Source organism: Nicotiana sylvestris, chromosome 8 (assembly GCF_000393655.2).
Source record: "Nicotiana sylvestris chromosome 8, ASM39365v2, whole genome shotgun sequence".
NCBI lineage: Eukaryota > Viridiplantae > Streptophyta > Magnoliopsida > Solanales > Solanaceae > Nicotiana > Nicotiana sylvestris.
In genome coordinates this window covers 5,420,153-5,438,608 of record NC_091064.1, presented here as the reverse complement: position 1 = coordinate 5,438,608, position 18,456 = coordinate 5,420,153, and the positions used below count along the sequence as shown (strand labels likewise).

The 18,456-nt window shown below is 40.0% G+C and overlaps 1 protein-coding gene across 1 annotated transcript; it reads left to right on the top strand.

Annotated features, from left to right (window-relative positions):
* Positions 1–16,232: 16,232 nt before the first annotated feature.
* Positions 16,233–16,628, top strand: LOC138874637 (secreted RxLR effector protein 161-like). The gene has a single exon (XM_070153408.1). It carries the CDS (start codon positions 16,233–16,235, stop codon positions 16,626–16,628), a length of 396 nt encoding a protein of 131 aa, XP_070009509.1.
* Positions 16,629–18,456: the final 1,828 nt, after the last annotated feature.

Genomic DNA, 18,456 nt, shown 5'->3' with positions numbered 1-18,456 from the left:
ATCTTAGGATTCTCTTGGCAGCTTCAGATGAGATTCCTTTGGATTGGATTGAAACCCAGCACAAATACCCACATTAAAAACAATAATTGGTCTGCTATAGAAATGACCCTATGATACCTCTATACATGGTCTGACTTATAGGGGAATCGGGTTCATCCATGTCTAGACGAGTAGCTATGGCGATGAGAGTGTCAATGATTTTTGATGTCTCCATGTCAAATCTCTTTAGCAGCTTCTTGATGTACTTCTATTGTCTTATCATTGTTCCCTTGGGAGTTTGCTTCACTTGTAAATTTAAGAAGAAATTCAGTTCCCACATCATACTCATTTCTAACTCATTTCCCATGAGTTTCGCAAATTCTTCACATAGAGAGTCAACTGTTGCTCCAAAGATGATGTCATCAACATAGATCTGCACAATGAGCAGGTTCCTTCCCCGTTTCTTCATAAAAAGAGTGTTCTCAATTTTCCCTCTTGTAAAGCAATTTTCTAAAAGGAATTTTGACAATCTTTCATACCAAGCATGGGGAGCCTGCTTTAACTCATACAAAGCCTTGTCGAGTTTAAAAATGTGCTTCCAAACACATCAAGTTTGTTTCTGAATATCCACCTGGTTCCGATAACAGTTCTGTCAGCAGGTCGTGGAACCAGGTTCCACACACTATTCCTCTCAAATTGACAGAGCTTTTCTCGTCTTTGATCCTGTTTGAATTCCTGAATCAAGAGGAGTGATTATGTTTTGAAGAGGGTGTAAGCTCTTGTGTTTCTAGTTGGACACTTGAATCTTATTAAGAGAGGATCCAGGTTCTTCTAAATTTGATCCATGTGTCCTGTTCCTCACCTCAGCAGTTGGAATTCCATGTACAACATTTACAACTCTGTTTACTACTTCAGATATTGTGATTGAGGGACCAAGTTCCTCTATGTCGGCTGGAGTCCCATCTTTAGTTTTGAGGAGCAAGGTCCATGTAAATCTAGAGTAGTCATCCATAATGACAAAAATATGTATCTCTTTCCACCTCTACTTGTCACCTTCATAGGTCCACATAGATCAATATGGAGGAGATCAAGTGGCCTTAAGATACTAGCTTCCTTTTTGGGCTTGAAAGAGGATCTGCCTTGCTTTCCTTTTACACATGCATCACACACCACGTGATCCCTGAATCTTGACTTGGGTAGACCACGAACCAGGTCCTTCTTGACCAATTTGTTCAGTAGCGTGAAACTTGCATGACCCAGCCTTCTGTGCCATAGCTCGACATTATCATCAACAACACTCAGATAGCTAAAATCCCCATTTTGCAAGGACTCAAAGTTAGCAACATACATGTTTTTGTATCTTTTGGCTACTAACATCACTTCACCAGTCACAAGATTTGTGACTGTGCATATTTTAGATACAAATTCCACTTTGTTACCCTTGTCACAGATTTGGAAAATACTCAGCAAGCTATACTTCAACCCCTTCACGTAGTACGCATTTTCAATATAGTGGGAAAAAGACTTCTCGATCCTTCCAACTCCTAGAATGTATCCCTTCTTGCCATTTCCACAGTATACACTCCCTCCCTGCAGGGCCTTCAGTGAAAAAAAATTATTTGTACTTCCAGTCATATGCTTCGAGCAGTCGTTATCCATGTACTATTGCTGACTGCTCCCTTTCACTATTCCCTGCATAAGAAAATCAAGGGTTAGACTTAGGAACCTAAATGAGTTTAGGTCCCTTGTAATGTGGAAAGGGGTGAATGAGGGCTATTTTGACTCAAGTAGACATTAAACGTTTTTTATATGAGGGACCAGGTTCCCTAGCAGTAGTTACTTTTTCAATAAAAACTTTATTTTTCTGCTGAGATTGAAATTTGGTCACAGTAAGTGCATCGCCCGTTATCAGGTACAATAACGTACTTGCTATGAGGGTTACAATGAATCTTTTTCCTTTGGAACCCGATTCCCTGCATGTTTGCCCCATCGTTCGTATACATAGCAGTGATTGCATCAGAGGACCAGGTCCACTTAAGCGATTTTTCTAAGTCACTCTTCACTCTGCCTAAATCCACCTGAAGTTGTCTATTTTTCTCAAGCTCAGCACACATACTATATTTCACTGATTTTAGCTCAGTTTCAAGCCTAAGGTGTGCCTCACTTGCGACTTCCTTTCCCTTTTGAGTGTTCACAGGCCTATTTTCCCTTCTTAGTTCCTTATTTGTTTCCTTTAGGTTTACAACTACTACCAATAGGTCATCTCTATCATGCTCTATGTTTGCAATTCTCTCAGTCAAGATGTCATTTCCCCTTTTAAGCTCTCAATGGTCTCTTTTAGACCATCAATAACCACCACTAGATTATCTTTCTCATGTTCAGTTTCTCCTAGTTCCGTGATTTCCACATTTTTATCACTGATGAGATTGTGATATACATCAATTAAAACATTAGCAAGAAGGTTTATCTCATCTTCATCGTTATTTTCTAATTTAGCCATTAGAGCAAAGATGGAATCATAATCACCTGCTTCACTTTCTACTGCCATCATCGAATTGTCACCTTGCCCATCATCTTCTTCGAATTCGCTGGAAGAGTCTTCCCATGCAACAAGATCCTGTTTCACAACGTTGTCAGCGGTGTCTTTTCTTTTGAATCTTTTGTTAGGAACCTGGTTCCTGTTTGCTACTTTTTCAGTGTTGTGTTTGTATTGATCTTGCTTGAGAAGAGGGCAATCCTTGATGAAGTGTCCTGGCTTGCCGCACTTATGACATAGGTCATAACCTTTTGGCTTGCTGGAGCTGCCCCTTTTTGGAATGCCTCTATTTCTGCGAGCCATTTTTTGAAACCTTTTTGTCAGGTAGGCCATATCAGTATCCTCACCACCTGAGTCATTGCTGTCTGTCTTGGGGACTACATTCTTCTACCTTTGCTTCTCTCTTCTCTCATTTTCCTTCTTCTTCTTCTTCATTTAATAAGTCTTTAAATTGCCAACAAGTTCGTCCATGGTCAGCTTCTACAAATCTTTTGCTTCTGTGATAGCATTTACCTTGCTTTCCTAGGAACCATGTAATATACTAAGTATCTTCCTGATGAGTTTGTTCCTAGGGATGATCTTTTCTAATGAGTAAAGCTCATTGATGATAGATGTGAAGCGATTGTGCATATCCTAAATGGATTCATCGTCCTTCATTATGAAAAGCTGATACTCTGTGGTCAACATATCAATCTTGGACTTCTTTACATGTGTTGTTCCTTCATGAGCTATTTGGAGAGCTTCCCAGATCTCCTTAGCTAATTGACATGCTAAAATCCTGTTGTACTCATCTGGTCAAATCCCATATACGAGAATTTTCTTAGCTCGAAAGTTCTTTTCAATAGCCTTGCGATCAGTATCATTATACTCCTTCTAGTTTTAGGAACTGTCACTACGGGATCTCTAATGGTCTTTGTAGGAACGAAAGTTCCATTGCAGATAACTTCCTAGTGCTCTGAATCTTTAGCCATGATGAAGTCATGCATCCTTGTCTTCCACCAACCGTAGTATTGTCCATTGAACCTAGGTGGTCTGTAGGTAGACTGGCTTCTTCGAAGTTTGGTGGAGCAACCATGAGGATCCTTTCTAGGTGTTAACCTGATAGAAAGAACCTGCTCTGATACTAATTGATAGAATTTAAAGGTCCACAACTTTACAAAGAACCAGGTTCTCTATTATTTCCTACAGAACACACGCACACTGCAATAAGTAAATGGTACAATGGATTTTTACGTGAAAAACTCCTAGCTCACGAGAACAAAAACAACGACCTACCCTTGTAGGATTTTAACTTCACTACTGAGCAACTTTATATTGCAACCTATTGTAACCTAGGAAGTAACCTCTTAATCCCTCACTAACTTATAACACTCTATTACAAGCCATTTGGTAATAACTCTATTACAAAGACTTTAAACCTAGGAATTAACCTCTTAGTCCCTTACTAACTTGTAACTCTCTACTACAAGAAACTTTGTAATAACTCTATTACAAAGACTTTGCACCTCGATTAACTCTAGCCAAGACACAAACACAAGACACAATGCTTCGAACTAAGCTAAGTAAGAATTACAAGTAGAGTGTTTTAACAAAGGTACAACACAACTAAGGACATGTAATAACTTCAATATATGGAACTAGTCTTGGGTTATGTTGTTCTTCGTTCTTGATGCCGTTGAGAATCACTTGCAAGATTGACACAAACTTGAGAGAATGGTTGATGAGTTCTTTGAATGTGCAAGTGATTTATTTTTACCTTGCATGATATTTCTAATTCAGTTGTGACATTAAATGATGCAAGCAACCTAGGTTAAGGGCGTTCCCCATAAAGTTGGCTATTGCACTATTTTTGCACTGTAGCCTGTGCAGGCAGCAACTTTACAACTATAAATATATGACTTGTACAGTCATCACAAGAACTGGCAGCTATCTATTCCCTCTGTTGTTCCTTTGACTCAAAAGTGTTGAACCGTGTCCCAACTGCAGACTTGTTGATCTTAAGTTCTTGAGATGTGTATCAGGTTCCTTATTTGGTTCTTAACAGTAAGTTTGTTAGATCATCTTAACATAACAGGGATACACATATAACCTATCAATGTAAGTATAGGGTTTATCATATTTGAAAGCTTGAAGAGAAACACTATATTAATGGGATTGCATGAACTGAGTGATGACGAGCTAGTTTGCATGTTGACTGAGTGATGATGAGCTAGTTTGCATGTTGGCTGAAGGAGATTTGGAGGGATATTGTAACGATCCGACCGGTCATTTTGAACTCTAACGCGTCGTTCGGTAGTTTGAGGCCTTGAACAACTTCACTTCAGGTATTATGACTTGTGGTCGGAACTGGAATTTCAGAAGTTCAGAGTTGATTTGGAATGAGAATTCTCATTTCAGAAGCTTTAAGTTGGAAGAATTGACTAAGATTGAATTTTTGAGTAAACGACCTCAGAATTTGGATTTGAAGGTTCCAACAGGTTTGTATGATGATTTTGGACTTGGGCATATATTCTGATCAGGTTTTAGATGACCCGGCAATGTTTCGACGCCTATTGTGGAAGTTAGTATTTTGGAAGAGTTTCATGAATTTGGGGTGGAGGTGTATTTTATTTTATCGATGTCCATTTGGGATTCTGAGTCTGAGAATAGCTTCGTATGGTGATTCTGGTATTAGGAGCGCATCCAAAAGTGGATTTGGAGGTCCGTAGGTCATTTCGGGGTTATTTGGTGAAAGTTATAAATTTGAAGGGTTTTTAGAAGTTTGGCTGGAAGTGGACTTTTGATATCGGGGTTGGATTCTGATTCCGAAAGTTGGAGTAGGTCCGTAATGTCGAATAAGACTTGTGCATAAAATTTGAGGTCAATCGGACGTGATTTGTAGGTTTTGGCATCGAATGTAGAAGTTTGAAGTTCTAAAGTTCATTAAGCTTGAATTGGGGTGTGATTCATGATATTGATGTTATTTGAGGCCTCAAGTAGGGTCGTGTTATATTGTGGGACTGGTTTGTGTGATTGGACGGGGTCCCAAGGGCCTTGAGTATGTTTCGGGATGGTTCCGAATCATTTTCGATTGTTTCAGACTGTTATTGCTACTATCTGGTTTCCTTCATAGCGAACGAGAAGGGTGTGCCGCGTTCGCGAATAGGAATTTGAGGCAGCTGGGTTTTTGGCCTTCGCAAATGCGAGGCAGAGGTCGCGAACGCGGAGGGTTGCCTAAGGAAGCTTATGAGAACGCGACTCAAGGGTCGCGAAAGCGAATAAGAAAGCAGAGTGGGAGCCTGGAGTAGTTTAACCTTCGCAAATGCGGAGCTACAACCAAGAACGCGAAGTAGTGGTATTTGCAGTCTTCGCGAACGCGAGACTTTGACGGGAAGAAAGGCCTAGCCTGGGCAGATTGTTTTAAAGACGAGATTTAGCCATTTTCCCTCCATTTTCCATTTGGTTGGGCGATTTGGAGCTCTTGAAAGGGAGATTTTCATCATCTATGTCAAGATAAGTGATTCCCGCTTATTATAAGTTAAATACATGGTTTGTATATGGATTTAAACATGGAAATTAGTAGAAATTGTGGGGTTTTGGTAGAAATCCTAGAATTTGATATTTTTGGATTTTGACCACGAAATTGGGCATGGAATTGAGAATAAATCATATATTTGAGTTCGTGGGGTTATGGGTAAAGTTTATATTCGAAAATTTTCGGAATTCGGGCACGTGGGCCCGATGGCGATTTTATCAACTTTTCAACCGGAGTTGGGAATTGTTGTAAATAGGATTTTAATGAGTATTTGAGTATATATTTATGGGTTTGCACAATTGTAGACTATCTTTGGAGTGTTGGGCATCTGTTTGAATTGTTGGAAAGGCTTGGGAGCGGGCTATGGAACTTCGGAGTGAGGTAGGTCTCCTTTTTAGCCTTGTAAGAGGGAATTAACCCCCATAAGTGAACTAAATTATTGTGTGATTCTATTTGTGGGGGCTACGTAAGCACGAGGTGACAAGAGTTCATACGTAGCTACTAGTTATGCCTATGTCCGGGTAGTTTTAGGCTTACATCATGCCTTGTTGATATTGCTATTGATTTATATTTATTGCTTGCCTTGAGAAGAAGCGAGATTGAGTTTGCTTATTAAATGTTCTGAAAGGAGTTAAAATTGAGGAAAAATTGGGAAAATAAAAGTTTTTATTTAAACATCATATTTTGAAAAGAATTGCGGAATACTATAATAACTTAAGAAATCTATGTGTAACCGCGTCACAATTATATTCCGCGAGCGGGGTGAATCCCTACTACTCTTATGGGATCGGGTCGTTTGCCTCGGCAGGATTATGTATTTCAGTCGTATAGGATCGGGTCACTCGCCTCGGCAGGATCTATGTACAACACTCTCATGGGAGTGGGTTGTTTGCCTCGGCAGGTTAATAGATGCATCTATGGTTCATGTCATTCGACCGTCGACAGTGCACAATTTAATTTTATGTTGGATCGGTCCGTACGCCATGGCATTTCATATATCATATCCTCATGGAATCATGCGTAATATTTGGCAAGCAGTCGGTGTATCCGTGAGATTTTTGGATTTGAATTTATGATAATCTACTTGATGAGGTCCACTACACCCTAATGTGTGCTCCGGTTAAAGAGGGAATTTCATTTGGGAAGCTGGAGTTCATTGTAAAGAGGGAAATTTGTATCTCGTATATTTATGCTTATTTAATTAATTTATTTAATCTACCTCACATTTATTTACCTCTTTACTGTACCTGATATTATTGGACCACTAGTAAGTGTCAAAGTCGACCTCTCGTCACTACTTCTTCGAGGTTAGACTGGATACTTATTGGGTACGCATTGTTTTCGTACTCATACTACACTTGCCGTACACTTTGTTTTACAGGTACATGTATGTTCAGTGGCCTTGTGGGTGCAGCAACGTGGTTGATGCGGGGACTTAGGTGAGCTGTATTTCATGTTACGGTCTGCAGCCAGCATAGTCTCCTTCAGAATGTTTGTATTTTTCTTTCCTGTCCAAATTTGTATTGCGGACTAATACTGTAATTTATTTTATTTCCTAGTATATGCTCATGCACTTGTGACACCGAGTTCTGGGATGATTATGGGATATTCAATATTGAAAGTGGAGAACATTATTATTTATTCTGTAAAGTTCATCTTTTATTAGTTAAATTGAAGAAAATTTATGATTTCAAAAATATTAAAATGATAATTTAATTAACTATTTAGTGTTGGCTTGCCTGACAGTGGTGTCCGGTGTCATCTCGACCTTTAAATGGATTTTGGATCGTGACAACATGGTATCAAAGCACAAGGTTTGCTTAGGTCTCATGAGTCATGAGCAAGTCTAGTAGAGTCTTGTGGATCGGTACAAAGATGTCTGTACTTATCTTCAAGAGGCTATGAGCCTATTAGGAGCACTTCCTTTCTTGATTCCTTATCATGTGATTTAATTCCTTTGAGGCTTATGCCCTTATTTCCTTCCTATTCAATCTTATGTGACATGAAGCACTTGCTATCAATTGGAAATCGAGGAATTGTAATGGTACTACGGATGTGGTGCAGGATGTTTCTCCCTGCGCAATTGATCGGGCTATTGTCATCGCCTTGCGAAAGGTTGTTCTATCATTTCAGCTCAATATCAGTAATTCCTACAGTGTTGAAGTTGGGCATTGATTGTTATGATGATTCGTGCGTTGTTACTGTGTAATGTTGGCACAACTGTAGGGTGCTTACTTATGGATCACGATAGTTATGTTGTGAATGTTCAGGTTTGGGTTGTTGGAGCAACAAGACTTGGTATTTTCGAGTGTGGTGAAATTCTCATTTGTACTAAGGTGTCATTGTCCTTGTTGGAATATATTAAGTTTGCTAGTGTTATGGTCTTCATCAATTTACCTTCGGGGCAGGGTATCGCGAAATGTTGTCGGAGAAGCGGGTGTCAGAGATAATGGAGTGTAGCAATTTCGGAATCAAATGGATATTTCTAATGTTGATGGCTCAAGAAAGATGATCTTCGAGAAGGTCTAAAGTTAGTAGAAATCTATTGGTTCAAGTACTACAGAGATAGATTTTGATTGAGAAAACAACTAAGCAGCGAATAATAAGGAAGGACATGTGGGAGGTGTCTTGGGTAGTTAAACTTCTAGAAGGCCATGTGTGAGAAGCAGGAGTCGAGTAGTTGCTTAAAGGATCAATTTGACCAAAGTGGGAGAGCGGCGGAGTAGCATATGGGTTCTGTGATAGGATGAATACACGCATTGAGAAAAGTGTAAAGAAATTTGGGATTCATGGTGGACAGTGATTAGGTCTACGGACTTAATTGGAATATCAACTATTATACGAGGGATATTGGATACGACAGGAAGGAGTTGCTTGATATGAAGAAGGATACAACATGACTTTGGTTTCGAATGTGTCGTCGCACATTTAGTTGATGTCAATGGGGAATGAACAGGTTTGTACAGATGGTGAATGGGCACAGACCCGAGATGGTTTATTGGTTTCGTAGTGATTGTGCTCGATGTAGTATCATTGGAAGGTTTCGAGGAATTTGGCAGGTCGATGGTGCGAGGTCATGTCAGAGAGGAAGAATGAACCTTGGTGGTATCCAGAGTTAGGCAATGGTAGCTTCGAGCTAAGTGGGAGAGGCACGCTGCCTACGATTGGATTGCATAGTTATCTACTTGTGAGGTTTCTGGTCATTGGTGTATTAGTGGGTTATTACGACTAAGGGAAAGGAAACATCAGCAGTGATTTGAGCAAAGGATTGAGGAATGTGTGCTATATTGGGCCTTATCGGCTTATGTGCTAACAGAGCCTTGCAGTTAATTATATTCGGGACCAAGTCAGAGTGGGTGACTCTCAACAACGGTCCTAGTGAATTCAAAAGTTAAAATGCGGTGCCTAAGGATTTCATGCCAGCAGTATGGTTAAGAATCGAGCATTTATAGTGGATTATGAAAAAGGGGCTTGAAGTGTTCTATGTTATCTTCGGCTTGCAGTGTAGCATTTGGATGAATGAGGGAAAATGACTTCACATTCGTAGAGAAATTTTTAGAATGGGTGTACCAGTTGAGGATGTGAATATGCGCGCAAGGAGGGTATGAGATGGTTCGTGAGATTTGAGACAGCATGGTCTCGTTATATAAGGTCACTTAGGATGAGTGCGGATTTGGGTTCGCGAGGTTTTGGATGAAGCTATTATTATTCCTAAGGCAAGTCTAGAGTAAATTAGAAGAAGTTGGATCGGTTAGCAATGGTTGGATTGACATGATGGTGGCAATGATTAGTTCCTCCAGCGTGATGAGTTACACATGTTCTTTGTGGCGGTACGTGCGAGGCTTGATAACCACCGTAATTGATTTTATTTTGAGGCATTCAAGTATTATGGCATTTTATGTGTAGATGTATCTCGGAAGAGTTATGGTAGTTTAGCCTACTACTAGAGGTCGGTATTTTCTGCGGATATGAGAATCCAGTCACGTGTTTTCATGGTTCTCTTGAAATGAGTTGAGTAAAGGTTTCTATATGATGAAGTATTTACCCTATTACTAGTTGAGGAGTTATGATGTAATTCTTGTACTCTTGCGCATTGGAATGATTAAGTGCATCAAGTAGCATGAGATTTGGAAGTTGAGGATCAAGGTTGCAGTTTGGTGTTGACAAGAATGTCACCAGCTCGGACAAACACGGAAAAGGTATTCACATGATTAGAGTGAGCGGGTATTGTCTTCAGTATCACTTGAGAATGGTGTCATGCATCAGAGGCTTTGTGTAATGATTTGCGGATCCTTGATTCACTTTACAACATTAGTATGGCCGATGGTATGGAGGTGCAGACTTGTTAACCAACGCATAAGGTCATGGGATCCTATCCCAGGGGAAGATTGCATTAGTATGACATGTATTCACTTGATTAAGTGAAGGATTCAAACCAAGTATGGAGATTGTGGTGCTATCGTTCATGTGAGAATTTATGCCTAAAGGGCGCTCGGTTCGTTTGGTTGTGGATTGTGGAAGTTTATTCTGAATCGACAGTTGTTCTTGTGTGTCATGGGAAGAAGGGTTGTTGTGTATCCTCGAAAGGTTATTGTCCTAATGCGGTAGGATCAGAATCGGCTTGAGGTCCATGGATGGATTTGAAATATGAATGTGGGCTCTATATCAGGCCGGATGTGTTCACTTCGGCATAGTGCTCCTTATGGAGGATGATAAGTTTTCAATATCTTTGCCTTGTGTTTTGATGATCTAACAAACTTAATGTCAAGGACCAGATACAGAACCTGACTCATTTGGACTACACTGCATTTAACGGATTCCAACTAAATGTGAACTACTACAGCTTCAGGAGCTAGGAAACTAAACAAGGACATGCTACCCTTATGGTTCCCTCATAGCAGCACAAAGTCAGTTGTACACAACTGGAAATGAAGTGACTGCCTTCACTGTTTCTGCCGCACTGCACGGTTTCAAGCGCCCACTCACTTCTTGACCAACTAAAGTGCTCACATCATTTCAAGTGATGTGATCAAGGTGTACCAACATGAATTTATATTGAAACATTACTTGAATGTTTCAGTTTCTCATTCAAGCCTTTTGGAAAAACAAAGAAATCAATCCTCACGAGCTTGAAGAACAAAGTTGAATGCAACTATGGACCAGTTCCTAAAGTTAGCATGTTGTTGTCCTTAGTTGAGTTGTATCTTTGTGATTGTACTTATTATATCTCCTAAATTGCTTAGCTAGAAGCGTTGATTAGGAATTCTCTTGTAAAATCCGTAAACTCCTTGAGTTTATGTTGTGACTAGGTTTAGTGGCTTTGTAACTGTAGAGTGACAAAGTGGCTTGTGGTGAGAGAATCACAAGTTAGTAAAAGTCTTTGTAACTAGGGAGTCACAAGGTGGCTTATGGTAAAAGTACCACAAGTTAGTTGAATTGAATTCTTTGTAATGGAGTCATTACAAAGTGGCTTGTGGTTTTTACAAGTTAGTGAAGTTGAAAGCTTACTGGTGTAGGTCGTGGTTTTTGGTCCTCTTGTGTGGGATTTTTCCACGTAAAAATCCCGTGTCTCATTTACTTACAGTTTAATAGCATTCTCAGTAGAATCTCGTAGAGGACTAGGTACTCTACTATTTGGTGGACTCATACAAACTAACAATTGGTATCAGAGCGGGTTCCTCCAATCAGGCTAACACCTAGGAAGGATCCTTATGGCTGCTCCACCAAATTTTTAAGAAGGTCCATCTACATACCAACCACCCAGGTTCAATGGACAATACTATGGGTGGTGGAAAACAAGAATGCATGATTTCATGATGGCTGATGATTCTGAGTTATGGGATATCATATGCGATGACCCTTATGTAACAACAAAGGTAATGGAAGAACTTCCATTTTCAATGGCAAAAAATAGTTAATAATACACTGACATAGACAAAAAATTTGTGGAGAAGAATTTTCGTACCAAAAAGATTCTAGTATATGGAATAGGACCTGAAGAATACAATAGAATCTCTACCTGCGACACTTTTAATGAGATATGGGAAGCTTTGCAAATAGCTCATGAGGGAACTACCCAAGTAAAATAGTCTAAGATCGATATGCTTACTACCGAGTATGAACTCTTCAGGATGAATGACGATGAATCTATTCAAGATATGCACACAAGATTCACTTCCATCATAAATGAGTTACACTCACTTGGCGAAACGATTCCTAGAAATAAGCTAGTGAGGAAAATCCTCAGTATTCTGCCTAGCCCATGGGAAAGCAAGGTGAATGCTATTACTTAATCAAAGGATTTGTAAGAGCTGACCACAGAAGAGCTTATTGGAAATCTGAAGACCTACGAGATGATAAAAAAGATAGACAGTGAAAGAAGAGAACCAAAGAAAGAAAAGAATCTGGTACTCAAAGCTGATAGCAATGACTCAAGTGATGAAGACATTGACATAGCTTACTTGACCAAAAGGTTTCAGAAGATGGTTAGAAGAAATGGTGAAATACTAAAAAGGGGCAGCTCTAGCAAACTAAAAAACTATGATCTCTGTCATAAGTGTGGAAAGACTGGACACTTCATCAGAGACTATCCTCTTTTGAAGCAAGAATTCTCCAAGAACAACTCTGAAAAAGTAGTTAAGAGGAACCCGGTTCCTTTCAAGAACTTCAAAAGAAAAAGATCTGCTGACAATGTGATGAAATATGCTCTTGCAGCATGGGGAGATTCCTTTGGTGAGTCTGAAAATGAAACTGATGCTAGTGATAGTTCCATGATGGCAGTTGGAGGTGAGGAAAATGGATATGACTCAATCTTTGCTTTGATGGCCCAATCAGATGATGATGAAGACGATGACAATAAGGAGGTAAATTTCGGGGATGTTCAGAGAAATCTGAAATCCTACTCTCCTAAGAAACTCATGTCTTTAGCCAGTGTATTGATTGATGTCTATCATAGTATTGTGGAGGATATGGATTCCTTGACCATAGAACTAGGAGAAGCTGAACAAACTAGAGATGACTTAGTGGCTGTAGTCATTGACCATAAAGAAATTATTAAAAGATTCATAGAAAAAAGAAGTGATTTCATGGCAATAATTGCAGACTTAAGGGAATTAATATAGAGACCAGGGACTAAGTCGAAACCTAAAAATTCTGGAAAAGGAAAAGAGATAGCTAGTGTGGAACACATTAGGCTTGAAACTGAGTTGAAAGTTGTGAGAACTAGGATGTGTGCTAAAATTGAAAAAAAACAAGAACCTCCAAACTGATCTGGAAAGAGTAAAAAATGATCTTGAAAAATTCATAAAGTGGACCTGGTCCTCAGAAGCTACCACTGCCATGCACACTAATAATGGTGGAAACATGCAGGGAATAGGGTTCCAAAGGGAGAAAACTCATTACAACCCTCACAGCAAGTACGTCACTGTCCCTGGTAACTGGACTTGTACCTAATGTGGTAACAATGGGCACTTCAAAGAAAATTGCCTGGCCAGGGATCAATCTGTTCATAAAAACAACGTGTTTGCTGAAAAGATGACTACAAAAGAGGGACCAGGTTCCACTCACAAAAAATGCACATTACCTGCATGGACAAAGAAAGCTCTTATTCATCTTGTTGCCTACTATAACGGACCCAAACTTTCTTGGGTTCCTAAAACTAACTCTTAATCTCCTTGTGCAGGGAATAGTGAAAGGAAGCGATCAACAATGGTTCATGGATAGTGGGTGTTCAAAGACCGTGACTGGGAACACCATGGACTTTCTTTCACTAAAAGCCCTGCAAGGAGGGAACGTATCCTTTGGCAATGGGAAAAAGGGGTACATTCTTGGAGTTGGAAATGTCGGGAAGTCACTCACTCATTCTATTGAAAACGTGTACTATGTCAATGGCCTTAAGTATAGTCTCTTGAGTGTCTCTCAAATCTGTGATAAAGGAAACAATATGGAATTCTTGTCCAAAATATGTACAGTCACTGATCTAGTAACTGGTGAAGTGGTACTTGTGGCCAAAAGATACAAGAACATCTATGTTGCTGATTTCGTGTACTTACAAAGTAGTGATATGAGTTGTCTAAAAGCTGTTGATGATGATGCTGAACTATCGCACAAAAGACTGGGCCACACAAATTTTTCTCTTCTGAACAAACTAATTCAGAAGGACCTGGTCCATGGTCTGCCTATGTCAAAATTCAAGATGCAAAAGGTATGTGATGCATGTGCTAGAGGAAAACATGTGAAGTCCTACTTTAAGTCTAAAAGAGATGTGAGCACCTCAAAGCTACTAGAGCTTCTGCATATAGATCTATGTGGCCCTTTGAGAGTGCAAAGTAAAGGAGGAAAAAGATACCTTTTTGTGATAGTGGATGACTACTCCATATTCACATGGACTCTGTTTCTCAGAACTATAGATGAAACCGTTGAGGTGTTTGTGGCTTTCATGAAGAAAATTCAGGTGAAGATGGAGTGTAGAGTCGCATGCATTAGATCAGATCATGGGACAGAATTTGACAATGTCAAATTTTATGAGTTCTGCAATGGAAATGACATCACTCACAACTTCTCAGCTCCCAGAACTCCCCAGCAAAATGGAGTAGTAGAAAGGAAGAACAGAAATCTGGAAGAGATGTCAAGAACAATGCTAATCGACAGTGGAATTGCAAAGAACTTCTGGGCTAAAGTTGTCAACACTGCCTGCTACTTGGTGAACATGTGCATGATCAGATCACTTTTGAAAAAAACCCTATGAATTGTTAAATGGAAGGAAACCCAAGCTGACTCACCTAAGAACATTTGGGTGCAAATGCTATGTTCTCAACAATGGAAAGGATCAGCTTGTTAAATTCAATGCCAAGAGTGATGAAGGAATATTTCTGGGCTACTCTTCTCAAAGAAAGGCTTACAAGATATATAATAAGCGGACTCAATGTGTTGAGGAAAGTGCTCTTGTTATTTTTGATAAGTCTTATCCATCTTGTAAGAAGAGTGCTGAAGAAGATCAAGATGGAGAACCCTTACTAGTCCATGGTAAAGTCATTGACATGACAAATGGAAAGGCAGATATGATGAGTCAAGTAAAAGAGCTAAGTGAAGATAATACTGCCTCATCTCCAATGGAACCAAGTACTTCAATCACAACCACTGAAGCTGAAGAAAGAGTGGTTGATGCAGTTCAGGGAACTCCATTAGCACCTGAGAGAAGAACGCAGGAAAACCAGCCAAACGCACCCACATCCTCTCAAAATAAACCTTAGACTTCTAAATGGAGACACCAAAGCTCTCATCCGATGGACAACATTATTACTCCTTTAGATTCCAGAGTACGAACCAGGTCAAGAGCCAGAAATTCACTTTCCTTCTCAGCTTTTCTCTCCCAGATAGAACCCAAGAATGTCAAGGAAGCCTTGAAAGATGCAGATTGGATTACAACCATGCAAGATGAGTTACATTAGTTTGAAAGGAATAATGTTTGGCACCTGGTACCCAGACCCTCAGATCGAACCATTATAGGAACCAGGTGGGTATTCAGAAACAAGCTTAATGAACATGGAATTACTACAAGGAACAAGTCCAAGCTAGTTGTTCAAGGCTACAATCAGGAGGAAGGGATTGACTATGACGAAATGTTTGCTCGTGTCGCTCGCATGGAAGCTATTAGAATTCTAATCACTTTTGCATCTCATAAGGAATTCACGTTGTTCCAAATAGATGTTAAAAGTGCATTTTTGAATGGACTTCTTAAGGAAGAAGTCTATGTGAAGCAACCTCCAGGGTTTGAATGTCATGAACACCCTGAATATGTTTTTAAACTAGACAAAGCATCGTACGGGCTGAAGCAGGCTCCTCGAGCCTGGTATGAAAGGCTGTCAAACTTCCTCTTGGAAAATGGCTTTAAAAGAGGAAAAATTGACAACATTTTGTTCTTAAAGAAACGGGGAAGGAACCTGCTCATTGTTCCGGTCTATGTTGATGATATCATTTTTAGGGCAACAACTGATTCTCTGTGTGAAGAATTTGCAAAACTCATGGGAAGTGAATTTGAAATGAGCATGATGGGGAACTGAACTTCTTCTTAGGTCTTCAAGTAAAATAGTCCCCAAAGGTTATATCCATTTGTCAGCAAAAATACATCAGGGAGCTCTTGAAGAGGTTTGACATGGAAGCATTAAAGGTGATAGACATATTTCTACTGCCACTCGACTGGACATGGATGAAACTGGATGTCCTATGAAGCAAACCATGTATAGAGGCATTATTTGGTCTCTCCTCTATCTCACTGCCAGTAGACCTGATATTGTCTTTAATGTGGGGCTATGTGTAAGGTTTCAATTAAATCCCAAGGAATCTCATTTGAAGGCTACCAAAAGAATACTGAGATATTTCAAAGGAACACAGGACCTGGTTCTATATTATCCCTCAAGTGATAGTTTTAATCTCATTGGTTATGCTGATGCAGACTATGCAGGTTATCTTGTGGAAAGGAAAAGCACTTCTGGAATGGCTCACTTCCTAGGTTCATATCTTATCTCTTGGGGTACAAGGAAGAAAAATTCAGTGGCTCTTTCAACAGCTGAAGCAAAATATGTAGCCGCAGCATCCTGATGTGCTCAACTTTTATGGATTAAGCAACAATTGGAGGACTTTGGGGTACTCACTGAGAGTGTGCCCCTTCTATGTGACAACACCAGTGCACTCAACATGGCCAATAATCTAGTTCAACACAAAAGGACAAAGCATATTGATGTGAGGCATCACTTTCTGAGGGACAATATGGAGAAAGGGCTGATATGTATGAAGTTCTATAGCACAAAAGACCAAATTGTAGACTTTTTCACCAAGGCATTAAGTAGGGAACAATTTGAAAGAAACAAAGTGAAGTTGGGATTTTTAAATCCCAATTGAGAACCTAATTCCTCTTTATCTGGCTATGAAAATCACCTTCAAGAAATAACTGGCTAAAAGTGCTTTCTGGCCATGTCTAACTCACTTTAATACTATTGCAGATAAACATGCATGATGAGTATAGAAGCTGTAAATGCAGTGCATGAATGATAAAAGAGGATTGATTCTTTCAAATAAAAGGTTAAGAACATGGTTCTTGTACCAAAGGTTATTAGTTCTGTGCATCCTTTAATACACGTCTTAAAAAGGGTACAAAACATAACTGCCATGTCATTCAACTTTTCAGATCCTATTGTCACGTCTCTCACTTCTAATTGTTCCATCTCCCTTTGAAACGTTGCACTTCTCCGCGCCCAACCGCCGTTTCAGAACCGATGCCTATTCCTCTCTCTTCATAATTATCCTCTCCTCATAAAAACCCTTTTCTGTTCTCCCTAACCATAAGTCCTCTATTAGAATATCCCAAAAGCATCTTCCCACCATTTTTCCAATGGCTGAGACAAACTACGACCTCCCTGCCTCAATCGTACCTACTACTGATAAACCTATGGAAACTTCCGCTCCTACTGAGCCTTCCTTACCCGCTCTTACTCTTCCCGCTAAAATCACACCTCACCCAGATTTCCAGTCTCTCTCTATTTCAGAAACCCCTAAAATTGTTGCTTTGTCCTCTCCATCTTCTGATGTTCCCACTAGTCAATGACCAAGTGGAGAACAAGGTCAAAACCCTGAGGTCACAGAGAGTTCCGCCATCGTTGCTACCGATTCTGTGGTAGCAGTAGTGCCAATTGAGGAAGAGAATGTTGTAACCGTCTTTGTGGTGTCTGCTGATGGTGTACTGCATGAGATCATCTCTCGGAAAAATGAGGTACATGGTGTGGGGGACGAAGGGGCCATTGTAACTGTTGAAGGCGATGCACTAGCAGATACTACTGGGCCCTCACATGAGGAACCTGATCCCTCTCCGGAGGACCCAGGTCAGGGCTCTCATTCCCAGGATAGTTCTGTTCCTGCATTCGTTGTTGTGCCCTTGGAAGTGCAAGTACCTGAAATGAGGTCCAGTGATGAGGGGGACCTAGATAACTTAGCTCCTGATGCGTTCATAGTTAAGAGGAGGGTTGTGTCCACTCCTGAGTCTGAAACCAAACAACCTACTACCAGGCTTCAAGCTAAGGTGTCCTACAATTCTGCCCTTCAAAAGAGCAGAAAACGTAGTAAGAAGAAAAGGAGGAAGTTGGTGAAAGACAGTGTACCCGTAAGTGATGAAGTGATCCCTGTAGTAGAGGTGGAAGAAGAAACACTATATGAACATGGTTCTCTGGTTAGACGGTCTCAGAAAAAGATAAAGCCTACTTCAATAGAAAAGCGATCACCTTCTAGCTCCAAATTGAAGGAGGTTGTGAGTGAGTTCTCGATGTCTGATGAGTATGTGCTAGTCAAATCCAAGAGAAAAGGAAAATTAAGTGGTGAGAAGTTAGGAAAATGCAAGTCTAAAATTGTTTAGGAACCTGGTTCTGTGAAGAGGTTA